This window comes from Sus scrofa, chromosome X, assembly GCF_000003025.6.
Source record: "Sus scrofa isolate TJ Tabasco breed Duroc chromosome X, Sscrofa11.1, whole genome shotgun sequence".
NCBI lineage: Eukaryota > Metazoa > Chordata > Mammalia > Artiodactyla > Suidae > Sus > Sus scrofa.
This window is the reverse complement of record NC_010461.5, coordinates 114318389-114333131: the sequence shown is the minus strand read 5'-3', so window position 1 is coordinate 114333131 and position 14743 is coordinate 114318389. Positions and strand designations below refer to the sequence as shown.

The window sequence follows — 14743 nt, the reverse complement described above, 5'->3', positions numbered from 1 at the left end:
ATACCTGGTATGAATTATTCCTCATCTTGGGCAAGTCAGCAAGGTGGTTTGTTTATTTCTGATAACAGAGGTGTTTAATCATAAGCAGTGGAGAGAAGAGTTAATACCAAATTCATTCACCCCAGTTATCAAAATAAAATAGTCAGGAGTTCCCATTGTGGCTCAGTGGGTTAAGGACCCAACATAGTATCCATGAGGATGTGGGTTCGATCCCTGGCCTTGCTCACTTGGGGGTTACAGCAAGCTGCAGTGTAGGTCGCAGATGCGGCTCTGATCCAGTGTAGCTGTGGCTGTTGGCATAGGCCTGCAGCTGCACCTCTGATTTGACCCCTGGCCCAAGAACTTCCATATGCTACAGGTGCAGCTGTAAAAAGAAAAAAAAAACAATCAAACCTTGACTTCATATCATACATTTGTGTTGTTTTTGGACTGCACCTGTGACACATGGAGGTTCCCAGGCTAGGGGTCAAATCAGAGCTATAGCTCCTGGCTCCAAGCCGTGTCTGCAACCTACACCACAGCTCACAGCAACGCCCAATCCTTAACCCACTGAGCAAGGCCAGGGATCGAACCTGAGTCCTCATGGATGCTACTCAGATTCGTTAACTGCTGAGCCACGATGGAAACTCCCATTTGTGTTTTTTCAGAAGTATTCACATTTATCAAGTACCGTGGATTCTCTTTGTTTCCTGATTAAGTCCTGCAGGCAGCTATCCTTATAATTGTCTTATAGGTGAGGAAATTACATTGATATACACACTTTGGAAAGGTTATATGACGCATCCAGGGTCAAAGAGCTAAGTTAGAAAGAGCTGGAGCAAGGTTTGAATTTTCATGGATTCCAGTTAGTAACCTTTCCATCTGCTGCTGCTTCTCATTTCCAAGTGACTTGTGGATAGAAAAAGAAATTTGGTTTATTTTTTAAGAAAAAGGTAAAATTCCTTTGCAGAGGGTACCTCTGCCCTCCGTGTACTGTTGAGTCCTATCATTGGGGCTGAATGATGTAGAAGCTGTTTCCTGTGCTCTGGCATTTAGGACTGGTCCTTGGGCTTGTTGAGCAGACTTCAGTTTATGACAGTAATCAATTTGTTTTGTATTAAATATAGCACTAGTTACAATAAAACGTTTTTAAATCATCTAGCCCAGCTTTTTTCTTTTGGCCAAAACTACCCACTTGATGAAATTAATTTCCATTAAGTGACTGGTTGGCACATGGCCTCCACTTTTTTTTTTTTGTAAATTTCATTTCATTTATTTATTTATTTCTGCCTTTTTTAGGGCTGCACCTGCGGCATATGGAGGTTCCCAGGCTAGGGGTCGAACCGGAGCTGTAGCCGCCGGCCTACACCACAGCCACAGCAACGCAGGATCCTTAACCCACTGAGCAAGGCCAGGGATCAAACCCACAACCTCATGGTTCCTAGTCGGGTTCGTTAACCACTGTGCCACGAACTCCGGTAAATTTTATTTTTGATTAATCAAATGGTTGGAACAGGGGTCTCTTTTTTCCTAAAATACAAATACATAAGTCAGTCTTGATACTAGTGTTTTGGGGTCATCAGAAGAATAACGACTTGTTTCCTGGGGGGTGATGCTTTCCCAGGGGTGCCCTCTCAGTGGGGAAATGTGCCAGGTGCCCAGCAAAGAGCTCTGCGTTCAAGGTCCCTTTATTTGCGTAACTGTCCAAATCATGGTGCCGGGCAGGAGTGGGGGTGCGAGTGATGATAAAACCTAACTGGCTGTAGGTTAAAGTGTTTCTTTTGGACATTTTAAACGTTCCTGCTTATGGTATGTGTTTCCATACCCATACTCAGAAGCACATTAATTATATCTTCACCATGAAGAGCCCTTGGGTACTGTTTGCACTAGAGGTAGATATTGAATACAAACTAATTTCAAGAGCAAAAGATGACATTCAGAAAAAAAACCCTGGAGTTCCTGCTGTGGTGCAGTGAATTAAGAACCTGACTGAATCAGTTTGAGTCGCTATGGAGGCATGGGTTCAATCCCCAGCCTGGTGCAGTGGGTTAAAGGATCTGACGTTGCCGCAGCTGTGGCGTGGATTCCGTCCCTGGCCCAGGAGCTTGCATATGCCTCAGTTATGGCCATAAAAAAATTTTAAAAAGGAAAAGATTTCTGGTGAAAATTGCCATTGTATATAGATGGGTGTTAACCGTCTTTGGTATTTTTTTTTTCTTTTTTGACCACACCCGAGGCACATGGATGTTCCTGGGCCAGGGATGGAATCCGAGCCACAGTTGTGACCTACACCACAGCTGCAGCAATGCCAGATCCTTAACCCACTGTGCCACAGCAGGAACTCCTCTGGTATATTATTTTAAACTAGTGTCTATGAAGTAATTAGATAGTTTAATTTGAAGACCTTAATTTCTAGATTCCAAAAAAAAAAAAAAGAAACAAAACACCCTATGCACTCTATTCACAATGATGGGAGACAAGATTTTTTTTTTTTTTCATTATACATTTTGGGGAAATGTTCATTTGGGAGAGAATCCTATCCATCTTAGAAAGTTTGCATGTTCTATTCTTTTTTTTTTTTTTTTGCATGTTCTATTCTTTCTAGATTATCATTAGATAACAAAATTTCCCAAACTGTTAACCTCTCACAAGGCTCAACCCGGAATAGAATTTAATTAAAAAAAACAATTGAATTTCAAGTTACAGACCAGGTAGGAGAAGAATAAAGATATCTGTTAATACTACCTTCACAAAGATTCTTAGCATTCCACCTTAAAAATCAAACTGCGCAGAAGAGAAAGCCAGTCCCATCTAGCCCCTAGGAGGAGAGTCGGGTTTTTTTTTCCTTCCTCCACTCTTCGGTCAAGCCTGATCGTCTGGTGCAGTCCAGCACCAGCTAATCCACGAGGTTCAATCAAGCTAAGTAATTGGGGGAATGTGTCGACCGTGAATTACAATGAGCAGCGGGGAAGGAGCTGTCAGCTGACTAATCAGGGATAGTGGTTTTTTTGCAGTGCTGCCACGGTGGTAATGGAAGCAGCTACGGTAGCTTTGTTTGATAGAGCTTTTTGGCTGCCGTTTTTAAATACTACCTAAGAAGCAGCTCATATTTCATCAATGTTGCATTGACGATTGGAAAAGAAGAGTGTTATTGTGTATAGGCGAGATGGCAGAAGCAACTCCCCCGAGAGGCAAGATGAGGTTCAGAAGGAATGCGGTAAGGGCTCTGCCTGCAGTCCTGGAAAACCTATCCCCAAGTTCAAGTGCAGTGATGCTGCAGCATGGTGCTATAGCACAAACTGCTGAATGGGGCTTTTAAGGACAGGTGGCGAGAATGGAGACTTGTATTTGCATGGGTTGCAGTGATGGGATGACTGTGATGTGGGCATAGAGCTGTGTGAAGGAGTCAAGGCGGTAGAATGGCATTGCAGAAGCTCAAATGTGGTCAAGTTTATGAGGAAGCACCATTACTCATGTTCTGTGTTTACGATAGTATGAACAATTTTGAATCGTTTGGCAGAATGGCTTGAAGTCACTAGTTAAAATAATACCTAACAAAAGGACTCATCCTTCCTTTCACCATGGTCAAGTACAGTGTAGTGTCATGGACAGATCTGGAGGCCACTTCATCCGCATTTACAAAGGCAGCCCTCCCTGGGTGTTGCTGTACAGGTGAACCAATGGAAGTCTGAGGATTTGAAATCTTTCTGAGTTCAACTCTTCCCCAAACTCAGACTTTGAAGATGCAGAATTCTAGCCTATTGACAACTTTTTTTTTTTAAGAAAAAAAAAAAAAAAGACTTTTCATGATAGGCTAGAATTTAGAAATCTCTCCTTTTTGTACATTTCAAACTCTTTTCTATCTCAGATTTTCTCTTTTTTGGTTGTATACTAAGTTCCCAGCAAATTTCCGAAGGAATATTTAGATGTATTTTGGAGAAATGTGAGATAACATTAGCTAATAGGATACCTAACTGGTCGTCATCAAGGTTTTCAGTGCTACCCTTTTTCTTTCAAAACTTAAGAAGACACTTTTGATGTTATGTCTTACTTACTTAATCAAGACAACACACAAAAATTAAGAAAGTAAAAATCAGTCATAGAAAAAAAAAAAAGGACACTTGGAATCGAAAGTAAGACAAGGGAAACACACCAGTAAGAATTTTATTGTTGAATGACAGTGAACATCAGTGGGTAAGTAAATGACTTACGTTCTAATAAAGCTCTTAGCACAAAGTGGTATTTAAAAAAGTACAGTTGAGGATATGGATCTTTTGGACAAAATTGCATCTCCAGCTCTACACATGATTTTGTATCATGGGAATAATTAATTGCCTCGGACTTGTAACAATTTATGGTGCGCAAGAAATGCCTGTGTATCTGTTTGGCAGTTTCAGGTGCAACTGACATGAGTACTTTTGTGGTCCAAAGTGGTTGACTTAAGCTTTCAGAAAATTACCGGTTCCTTTATATGCACAGATGTTTTCTCAGTTCTGAACTTCATTTCGCATGTGTACACATACATTAATATACACACAAATAAATACAGCACCCAAGTACTTGGTGACTGGCTATATCTAGGACTGTGCTACACACAGGCTGGGTTACAAAGGTAGGTATGCAATGGCTACGGAGCTGAAGCAGCTCTCCATTTAATAGAGCAGGTAGGACATGTCCATAAATATTATGAAGGAACTTCTGGCTGATGGGCAAGGCCTCATCAAGATGACATTGGTTTGGACCTTAAGCTAGAGCATCTTGGGTCTGTTACCTTGCTTGGTTTCTGTCCTCTCTTTTTCTCTCAAGTGAATTCCTTTAAGTGGTCCCTAGAAACAGGTGGCTTGAAATGAACTTGACTGGATCGAGTGTGAAGCCCAGAACGATAGCGGAAGACACATGTGTTCTGCTCGCAGGGACAGGGCTTGAGCAGCGGGAACAACTTGAAACTCAGCTGGAGACACAGTGGTTTGCCTTGGATCAGTGGAGCTGGGCTGCTGCTGGCGCCTATGATAGGTAGCACCTACAGCCGTGCTAACAGTGGATTTAAAGTCCAAGGAGAGGATTCGGAGGGTTGCTTGGTGGAAATTGCAGTGACTGAAGGAGGGAGAGGGAGGATTGAGAAAGGATATGGTACAAGAAGGGCGAGCCTGGAGTTCCCGTCGTGGCGCAGTGGTTAACGAATCCGACTAGGAACCATGAGGTTGCGGGTTCGATCCCTGCCCTTGCTCAGTGGGTTAAGGATCCGGCATTGCCGTGAGCTGTGGTGGAGGTCACAGATGCGGCTCGGATCCTGAGTTGCTGTGGCTCTGGCGTAGGCCGGCTGCTGCAGCTCCGATTGGACCCCTAGCCTGGGAACTTCCATATGCCACGGGAGTGGCCCAAAAAATGGCAAAAAGACAAAAAAAGACAAAAAAAAAAAAAAAAAAAAAAGGCGAGCCACAGGCAAAGAGCATGTTGTCTGGAACTGTCCTCCTCCTGAGGTCACTGGGCAAGTTGTGTGGCCGTCTGTGGAGTGACTCTTCCTTCAGGTGCTCTCTAAGGGTGGCGAAGGTGGGCAGAGTGCAGAAGCAGGTCATGGCATTGGAAACTCTGCTGTAGCTTGAGGTCATGAGATTTTTTTTTCCCCCCAGTGTGTACTCTAACGTGGTAGGTTGGACCTTGTTGAAGTCAGTCGCGTGCCAACAATTCAGGATTAGAATCGTTTTGTTCAGTAGGCTCCATGGTGCTGAATGGTTTCCAACATTTGTTTTGACTGTTAGTATTTGTCCCGTTTTGCAGATGTCAAGGTCCAGTTATTCCCAAATGCTCAGCAGCAAGTCTGAGCGTGCACTCAGACTCTGCATCGTTAAGTACACGTCCCGGAAAGGGTTAAGCATCCTGGAAAGAGTTTACCCTCAGGATTCAGATGGGCCTGGATGCCCCTGCTCACTGGCTATAGTGAGCAGTTACTCTACTGCTCGCTCTGTGCTTCAGGTTGCTGGTCTGTGAAAAGGCCAGGCTATCTCCTTGGCTGCAATATTGCAGAAGCCGCGTAGGATAAGCTATGTACCCAGCCTGGCACATTTGTCCTAGGCCTCCAGGAAAGGGCTCCCTCTTATTGTGACTGCATTTCTTTGCCCTAAAGATTACCCAAAAAAAGCTATAGGAATAGAAATTGTCTTATAGTAAAATAATCAAACTTTTCTGCGGCATTAGCCGCTTGGAACATTTTTAGAGAAGTAGCCAGCATAACTGAAAAGCATTCAGAGGGTGGAGGAATTGCCTTCGAGATGGCACAAAAGCCTAGTAAACAAGGTTCATTTCCAGACTTGCAGAGTGCAATGGTAGAGTGAGTTTGTGCCTTTTGTCATTGTTACTGCTGTCCTAACTGCTGGGAGGCCCTCTGACTGGGTGACCTGAAGGCAGCGTGGGGAGAAGGGAGGCAGTGTCTTCTCTGGCGGGAGGGGGAGAGAAAGCCGATTCTGTGCCCGTCAACTTGGAGACCCAGTGGGAGCTGTTGCCGAGGCCTCGGCGGGGCTGCACTCAGGGCCTAGAGCCATGAGCCTGAGCCCCACGGAGACAGACAGCAGCAGGCTGGTTTTTTTTTTTTTTTTTTTCTTTCTTTACCGAGGTGCCTGTAAGCAGTCACATGTTGGAACTCCAGAAAAACGCCTGCAACCAATGCCTAAAACCAGTGCTGTTTCCTTTTTCATGCTGCATGCTTTTTCTTTCTTTCTTTCTTTCTTTCTTTTTTTTGTTTTTTTGTTTTTTTGGTAAAGAAAAAAAAAGCAATCAAAGAAAACAAGGCTGACCTTTTGCCCACATCCTTCTGCTTTTCTGACAAGCTCTCAAAACCAATTTATAGTTTTAAAATCTAGGCTTTGATTTTGGAGAAAATAGAAACTGTGTTTATATAACTATACAGATTAGAGATCCCTAAAGCAGTGCGCCCGAGAATGCAGAAATGACTTCTCCCCAAACAGAGTGGGTAAGCTCCAGGGCCTTGAGCTATATTTGCTGTGAGATATTTGCAGCTGATGTGGTTTACGAGATATGCTATTTGTTCATTGCAACTCTTGCTTTAAAAAAGATTATCTTGAATGTTTGACAGAGACAAATGCCTGTATATGTAGAGAAAGCACTCTATACATCCATATGTGTGGTCACATGCAAACTGATCTTAAATTCATATGGCCTTTCAGGGCACAGTTTCTCAGGAGTGCACTGCCCCCTCCAGATTCCCACAGCCAGCGATCACGGACAGGAAAGCACACGGGGAGTTCCCACTGTGGCGCAGCAGAAACCACTCAGAATAGTATCCATGAGGAAGCGAGTTCGATCCCTGGCCTCACAGTGGGTCAAGGATCCGGCGTTGCTGTGAGCTGTGGTGTAGGTCGCAGACAGGGCTCAGATCCCGTGTTGCTGTGGCTCTGGCGTAGGCTGGCAGCTGTAGCTCTGATTCAACCCCTAGCTGGGAACCTCCATATGCTGCACCTGTGGCTCTATAGAAACAGAAAAAAAAAAAAAAAAGAAAAAAAAGAAGAAAAGTATATTGGGTATTGATGATATTGGCCCAGATTCAGAGTGTGAAGCTTTAGTTCCAAGGTTGCAAACTGGTAGTCCATAGGTGTGTTTTATTGAGACCATGTAGTGTGTTAACAAATTTTCAACTTTTTTCTTTAAAAATCTTGCTGGACGCAGAAATCTGGATTTCTGATTTCTTTTGAGAAATCACAGATTTGGCAGAGCAGGGCCCCCCTTCCCACATGACAACACTGAGCTGCAACTGACTAGGCGGTGCCCCACGCCCTGCTTCCCAGCTCTCTACATTTCCGATTATTTTTCCCCACGTCGGAGTGCGAGTGGCCATCTTCCACCTCATGGCCATCTTTTCATTAAACTCTGCCTACCTCATTAAAAAATGCCACTAGGAATTCTGGTCATGGCTCAGGGGTAATGAACTTGACTAGGATCCATGAGGATGCGGGTTCCATCCGGTTCTTGCTCAGTGGGTTAAGGAGCTGGCATTGCTGTGAGCTGTGGTGTAGGCTGGCGGTTGTACCTCTGATTTGACCCCTAGCCTGGGAACCTCCATATTCTGTGGGTGTGGCTGTAAAAAGATACACACACACACACACACACACACACAAATCCCGCTAACACATGGTAGGCATTCAAGATTGTCACCTTTGCTTTAGGTTTCAGGGTTAGACTGCTGACCTTGAACCTGATCCTTATACCTGTTGATCTTTTTTCTATCCATTAGGAGTTTTTCCAGAGGAAGGAAAGCTGGAATGAAAAAAAAATATATATATATATATTCTTTTTATGTTTCAATTAGAGCTTGCTTTAAGTCTGGCTCTGCAGCCAGGTAAATCTGGGTTGTATTTCTGCCACTTATAAGCTAGAATTTCTTGAAAAATTGCTTAACCTCACAGAACCTCAGGGTATTAGTTCCCTATTGCTGCTCTAACAAATCAGCACAAATCAAAACAACATTGTATTGTTAACAGTTCTGGAGGTCATAAGTCCAAATGAGTATAACTGGGCTTGAAACCAAGCTCTCAGCAGGACCTCTGAGTCTCTGGAGGAGAATCTGTTTCCTTGACTTTCCAGCTTCTAGAGGCTGCCCACATTCCCTGGCTCCTGGCCCTGCACCACTCTGATCTTTGCTTCCGTGGTCACATCTTCTCTGATTCTCCTGCCTTCCCCTGTCTAATAGTCATCCTTGTAATGTCATTGTTCCCACCCCCATAATCCAGGATCGTCTCCCCATCTCTAGAGCCTTAACTTAATCACATCCCCAGAGTCCCTTTTTACCTTATAATGTAACATAGTCACAGGTTCCAGGGGTTAGAATGTGGGCATCTTTGGGGAATCATTATTCTGCCTCCCACACTCAATTCCTCCAGTCGTGAAATGAGGATAAAAGCAGAACCTACGGCGTGTAAAATATTTAGCACAGTGTCATAATAGTGCGCCCGATGAGCATAATTCTCATAATAGACATTCAATAAAAAGCAATACTACCACCCATGGCCAGCTAGGCCATCTCCTGTGCTTTGAGAGGTTCTGAACACACACAAATATGTGTGTGTGTGTGTGTTTGCTGGAGAGAAGCTATATGAAAAGTCATTGCTTCAGGTGAGGTTGTGGATTTACTATAATGAGTATGATAAGCACCTATTAGGAATAAGTGAGGGGGACTGGGATTAAAAAATCAACGATATCTGATTCATACATGGGATTTAATGGGCATGAGGGCTGGAAACAATATCCTTGGTTTGAACTGTATGGTTTGGTTTTCTATAAAAACGACTCTGACAAATCAGATGAATTGCTCATGTGCCACCCAATTGTTTAATAGTTTTGCCTATTAAATAATGGCTCTTGCCTGCAAGTTATTTATTCCTTCAAATGGCTGTTAGATTTGAGCGTGGCTCTTGGGTTAATCAAATCCATGTATTCTAGGAAGATTTGCACGGGAGCTCAGTAAAGATCCTAAAATTATCCTATAATGAAAAACATTGCAGACGTAATTATACGGGCAATAAACAAACCGTTCATCCTGGATAGTGCATTTTCTTTAGAAATGCAAATTTTTGTAGGCCTTTTGTGATAAGTGACTCACTAAACATTTTGAAGGAATTAAGGCAAGAGAAGGTATGATAAAATAATCAGAAAGTGTTACCTAAGAATGATCTGATTAGAATGTACAGTGATTTTAGAAGCTTTTTATTTAGCTGTCAACGTTTGGGAAAAAGCACTTTATCAAATAGATGCAGTAACTGATTTAATAAAACAGGTAACTAATCTCTGGCTCCTAATCCCTGATTTAGGAGCTGCTGAAAATATCCCCAAACCCTGCCTGAATTCTCTTCCCTATGGAGGCTGTGAACAGCGATTCTGCTTTTCTCTCCTTCTCTGCTTTGTTCCCTGCTGTGTGGTCAGCTGTCCCTAGGCCTGGCTGTGGGGACAGCCTTGTTCTCCTAGGAGTGGCAGCATAGAGACCAGGGCCTGACCTCAGGCCAAGAGTCGCCCCATGGCCTTCTCTGCTCCCACGGTATCCTCCCCTACCCCTGCCCCCAATTTTGGAGGTGGGTGAGTAGTCCAGGCTTTAAGTGGCTCCTCTCTAGGGTCTCGGATCTAGAAATTTCCAACCCAATACCAGAGAATATGTCATTAAGGAAAGTCAGAAAGCAAAAGCCAGTAAGACCAGATCAACCTAGAATCCATGGAAGAACAGAAGGAATTTTGCTTTAGGTGTTGGCAAAAGTAGGGTGTTTTCAACTTCATTTGCAAGTGAAAGAATAAGCTGGATCAGGGCAGGTAAGTATAATGAAAATACTGGTAATTTGCCCATGTGAAGGAGAAGGAAAGGCCTAACTCCTAAAGTGAATGGGCTGGAAATAAAACTCGTGCTCTCTAGCTACAAATAGGCCCAGGGTTCTCACAAGTCCCTGTCACTTGCTTAAGTTTCCACTTAAGCAAGCCTTTATCCACATCCCGAGAAAGTCTTCTACGGTGTTGCCGTGAGCTGTGGTGTAGGTCGCAGACATGGCTCAGCTCTAACCCAGTGAGCAAGGCCAGGGATGGAACCCGCAACCTCATGGTTCCTGGTGGGATTTGTTAACCACTGAGCCACAATGGAAACTCCATCTGGGGTCTCTTTTGTAAGGGCACTAATCCACTTCATGAGGGCTCCACCCTCATGACCTAATCACCTCCCAAAGGCCTTGCAAATACTATCACATTGTGGGTTAAGTTTCAACATACGAATTCGATGGGGAGAGGGAAAGAAGTTTCTCATGAAGGGAGGGGGTGGCACAGACATGGCTGCCTGGGGGAGTTAGGAGTTGGATAGCCATTCCAATTTGTGTCTGCAAGCATTGTTTAACTAATTAATTAATTTTTGGTCTTTTTAGGGCCGCACTTGTGGCATATGGAAGTTCCCAGGCTAGGGGTCGAATTGGAGCTGCAGCTGCCGGTCTGCACCACAGCTAAAGCCACACCAGATCCAAGCCTCGTCTGTGACCTACACCACCACTCAAGGCAACTCCGGATCCTTGACCCACTGAGCAGGGCCAGGGATGGAACTCACGTCTTCGTGGATACTAGTCTGGTTTGTTACCACTGAGCCACAATGGGAACTCCAATTGTTAAATTTTTTGATTTAATTTTATGCTCCTTTCTCTTATCTATTTGTTTGTTTGTTTTTTAAGTCTACACCCATGGCATATGGAAGTTCCAAGGCTAGGGGTTGAATTGGACCTGTAGCTGCCAACCTGTGCCACACCCACAGCAATGCCAGATCTGAGCTGTGTCTGCGACCTACACCACTACTCACGGCAATGCCAGGGATCGAACCCACATCCTCATGGATACTAGTTGGGTTCATTACTGCTGAGCCACAGTGGGAGCTCCCTCTCTTATCTGTTTGTATCACACTCAGTTCTCTTTCCCTCCCTCTAGCTCTCACTGCCACTTGTTAATGTCTTATCACCATCTCAAATTGAATTTTGTTTTATTTATTTATATATATATATATTTTTCTACTGCACAGCATGGTGATCAATTTGAATTTTAAAAGTCTCCAGTTTTGGAAGTTCCCACTATGACAACAGGATTGGTGATTTCTCTGTAGTGCCAGGACAAAAGTTTGATCCCTGGCCTGGCACAGTGAGTTAAAGGATCCGGCATTGCCGAAGCTGCAGCTTAGGTCCCAACTGCAACTCGAATCTGATCCCTGGCTTGGGAACTCCATATGCTATGGGACGGCCAAAAAAGAAAAGAAAAGAAAAAAACCTCCAGCAGTTATGAGTATCATTTCAGAGTCTAGGTCTTACCCCTCTATGAAAGTTACTCTTTTTTTTTTTGTTTATTTTTTTTTAAGCTTTGTCCCTGGCATGGGGAAATCCTTGGGCCAGGGATCGAATCCACACGACAGTAGTGACCCGAACCACAGCAGTGACATTGCCGGATCCTTAACACACTAGGCCAACAGGAATGCCTCTTTTTAAAAAAAAAAAAAATCAATTTTTTAGGACAGGTTTACTTTCGCAGCAAATTGAGCATAAAGTACAGAGCTTCCGTATACCCTGTCCCTACAATATCTTATAAATTTTTGTTTTATAGTTTTATTCAGGTATTAATACTTCAGCATTCCTGAAAGATGACTGCATTTTAAGCATTTGGGGCATATTTTGCGTTATTTTTGCTTTCATGTGCTGTTTTGAGGCTGATGCCCACCAGCTCTACATTCCCAGTCTAGGCTTCCTTCTCTCCTTACTTGTACATCCATTTTTCTGATGGACATCTCTGCTTTTCCTGCTGACCCTTCCAACCCAACAGGTCCAGGAATGGGAATCAGGATCTTATCCTTGTCCTTAAAAACCTGCTTCTCTTGTGTTCCCATGTCTGAGGGTGGGACCATTCACCCAGTTACTCAAGTCAGAAATCTGGAAATTGATTGTCCTCCTCTTTCCTTTTCCATCAGACACATCCAGTCATCATGTCTTGCAGAAGGTACCACCTAAATTCTACCTTCATCCCTGCTGTTGCTCGATTCAGACACTCAGCCTCCCTGCTTTGGATGAGTCGTCCAGTCTTCTAGCTCAAGTGTTCGCTTCCACTCTTATCCAAATCCAGTTCTTTCCCAAAGTCAAAGTGATTCTTCTGAAATGCAAATATGGAGTTCCCTGGTTGCTCAGTGGGCTTAAGGGTCTGGCATTGTCATTGCTGTGGCTCTGGTTACTGCTGTGGCATGAGTTTGATCCCTGGTCCGAGAACTTCTGCATGCCATGGGCACGGTCGAAAAAAAAACTGCAAAAAAATTTGCAAATCTGATCGTGTTGCCCTGCTGCTGAAAAACTCTTCCAAGCCTCTCCTTGCCTCCGGGAAAAACCCCAGGTCTTTCCTGATCTGCCTACTGCTCATCTTTCTAGCACCATCTCCCGTTGCTCCCCTCCACCCGTAACAGCACTTTCCTCTAGCTTTTCCAACTGGGACCACTTGATATGGAGCAGGCTCAGTGCAAATTCGGACTTCACCAGCTGGGCCAAGTTATACTTAAACTCTCTGGGCGTCACTTTCTTTATTTGTGGAAGAGGGTAGCCTGACTAATTCACAGGATTATTATGAAGAGGAACTATGATAATGTTGGCAAAATACTTGGCATACAGCAAGCATTTGACATGTGGTGCTTTATTATTTATATCAGGCAGTGCTGTTCCACCCCTCTCGAGTTTTGCATAGTGCCCTTCTTGTCTTTTGCTTTCTTTTGTTTAGTAATTATTTCTTCACCACCTACTATGTGCCAGTATTCTAAGAAGCTGGGAAACATGGGCACCCCAGGACAACATCCTGATCCAATTTTTTCTTTTTAATCTTCTTAGGGCCGCACCCATGGCATATGGAGGTTCCCAGGCCAGGGGTCAAATCTGTGGAGGTTCCCGGCTAGGGGTCAAATTGGAGCTGCAGCTGCCGGTCTGCACCACAGCCACAGCAACGCAGGATTCGAGCTGCATCTGCAACCTACACCACAGCTCATGGCAACTCTGGATCCTTAGCCCACTGAGGGAGGCCAGGGATCGAACCTGCGTCCTCATGGATGCTCGTCAGATTCGTTTCCACCGAGACACAACGGAACTCCCTGATCCAATTTATTCCTTCTCACGCGAGGCCTTTTTGACATTTCTAGGTCTAGGATGCTCTGTGCCACCACTTCCAGTTGTATATTATTCTAATCCCCTTGTTTCAATTATCAGCTTATGGTGCTATAGAGTGAATAATACCAATAGACTCAACTATTAGACTGTCATTTTCTTGCAAGCTGGGTATGGAATATATTGTATTGATTTCTCTTCACTCTGAATACTAACGATGCTGTAAATACATAGACTGGACACGTAGAAGATACTCTGTGAATGTCGCTTGGATGAAATAAAAACGAGTCCACCAAATAGTTTTCTTCCATTTGTTTATTACAAGTACTTTAGCTCCCTGTGGCTTTTAGGGCTATCCTAGAAACCTGCCTCCTAATTCTGTTTTACAGGGATTAAATGCAATTCGAATACAGACAGCTAAGTTTAACATGGCGCTTGAGAGTATAATTCTCTGTAACTTGGGATTGATTTGAGTGTGAGAAAATTCCATGCCAAGAGCATTGCAAAGATCTGACCTGATGACCTTACATGAGTATTATTTCTAGTTTCATGTTTTTAGATTTTATCAATATCCATTTTTCAAGTTTTCTCCTGTTGGTGAAATTTATGACTTTACAACTTGTTTTCTTTATATATTTTCTGCTCTGTGCTCAGTCGAGCACATGTTTTGACAATTTTTTCTTTCTTTCCTGTGCCCTTTCTTTCTATAGGCTTCCTTCCCTGGGAACTTGCACTTGGTTTTAGTGCTCCGTCCTACCAGTTTTCTCCAGCGAACTTTCACAGACATTGGATTTCGATTTAGTCAGGAAGATTTCATGCTTAAATTACCGGTAAGAGTATATCAGGTAAATGTTAGTACCATGAGATTGATGTTTTACGTGTGGCCACAGAGCATTTAAAAGAACAAACAAATAGAATTTGCCTTCCAAAATGTCAGCTTGAAATGCCCCCAAAGTCTTCTGCTCCTACTGGTAAAATAAAGGAATATGGTCATTGATTTGTAACCAAGCACTTCCTCTCAAACGAGATGTATGTCACATATGTTATGTATGTTTATATATGTATGTGTGCATGTGTGTATAAAATCAGGACATTTTATTTTTAGAAAACAAACGAGTGTG

At 43.5% G+C, this 14743-nt stretch overlaps 1 protein-coding gene across 13 annotated transcripts in view; it reads left to right on the top strand.

Moving 5' to 3' along the window:
* The window catches only part of MCF2 (MCF.2 cell line derived transforming sequence), a 98025-nt gene that overhangs the window by 22975 nt on the left and 60307 nt on the right, over positions 1-14743 (top strand). For 8 of the 13 annotated variants that reach the window (XM_021080105.1, XM_013986464.2, XM_013986462.2 and 5 more), the window contains exon 5: positions 14333-14452. In XM_021080105.1, coding sequence (XP_020935764.1) covers positions 14333-14452 — 120 coding nt within the window. Of the gene's footprint in view, positions 1-2718; positions 3197-14332; positions 14453-14743 lie in introns of those variants that run through there. The other 5 variants (XM_021080109.1, XM_021080111.1, XM_021080107.1 and 2 more) reach the window with 4 other exon arrangements.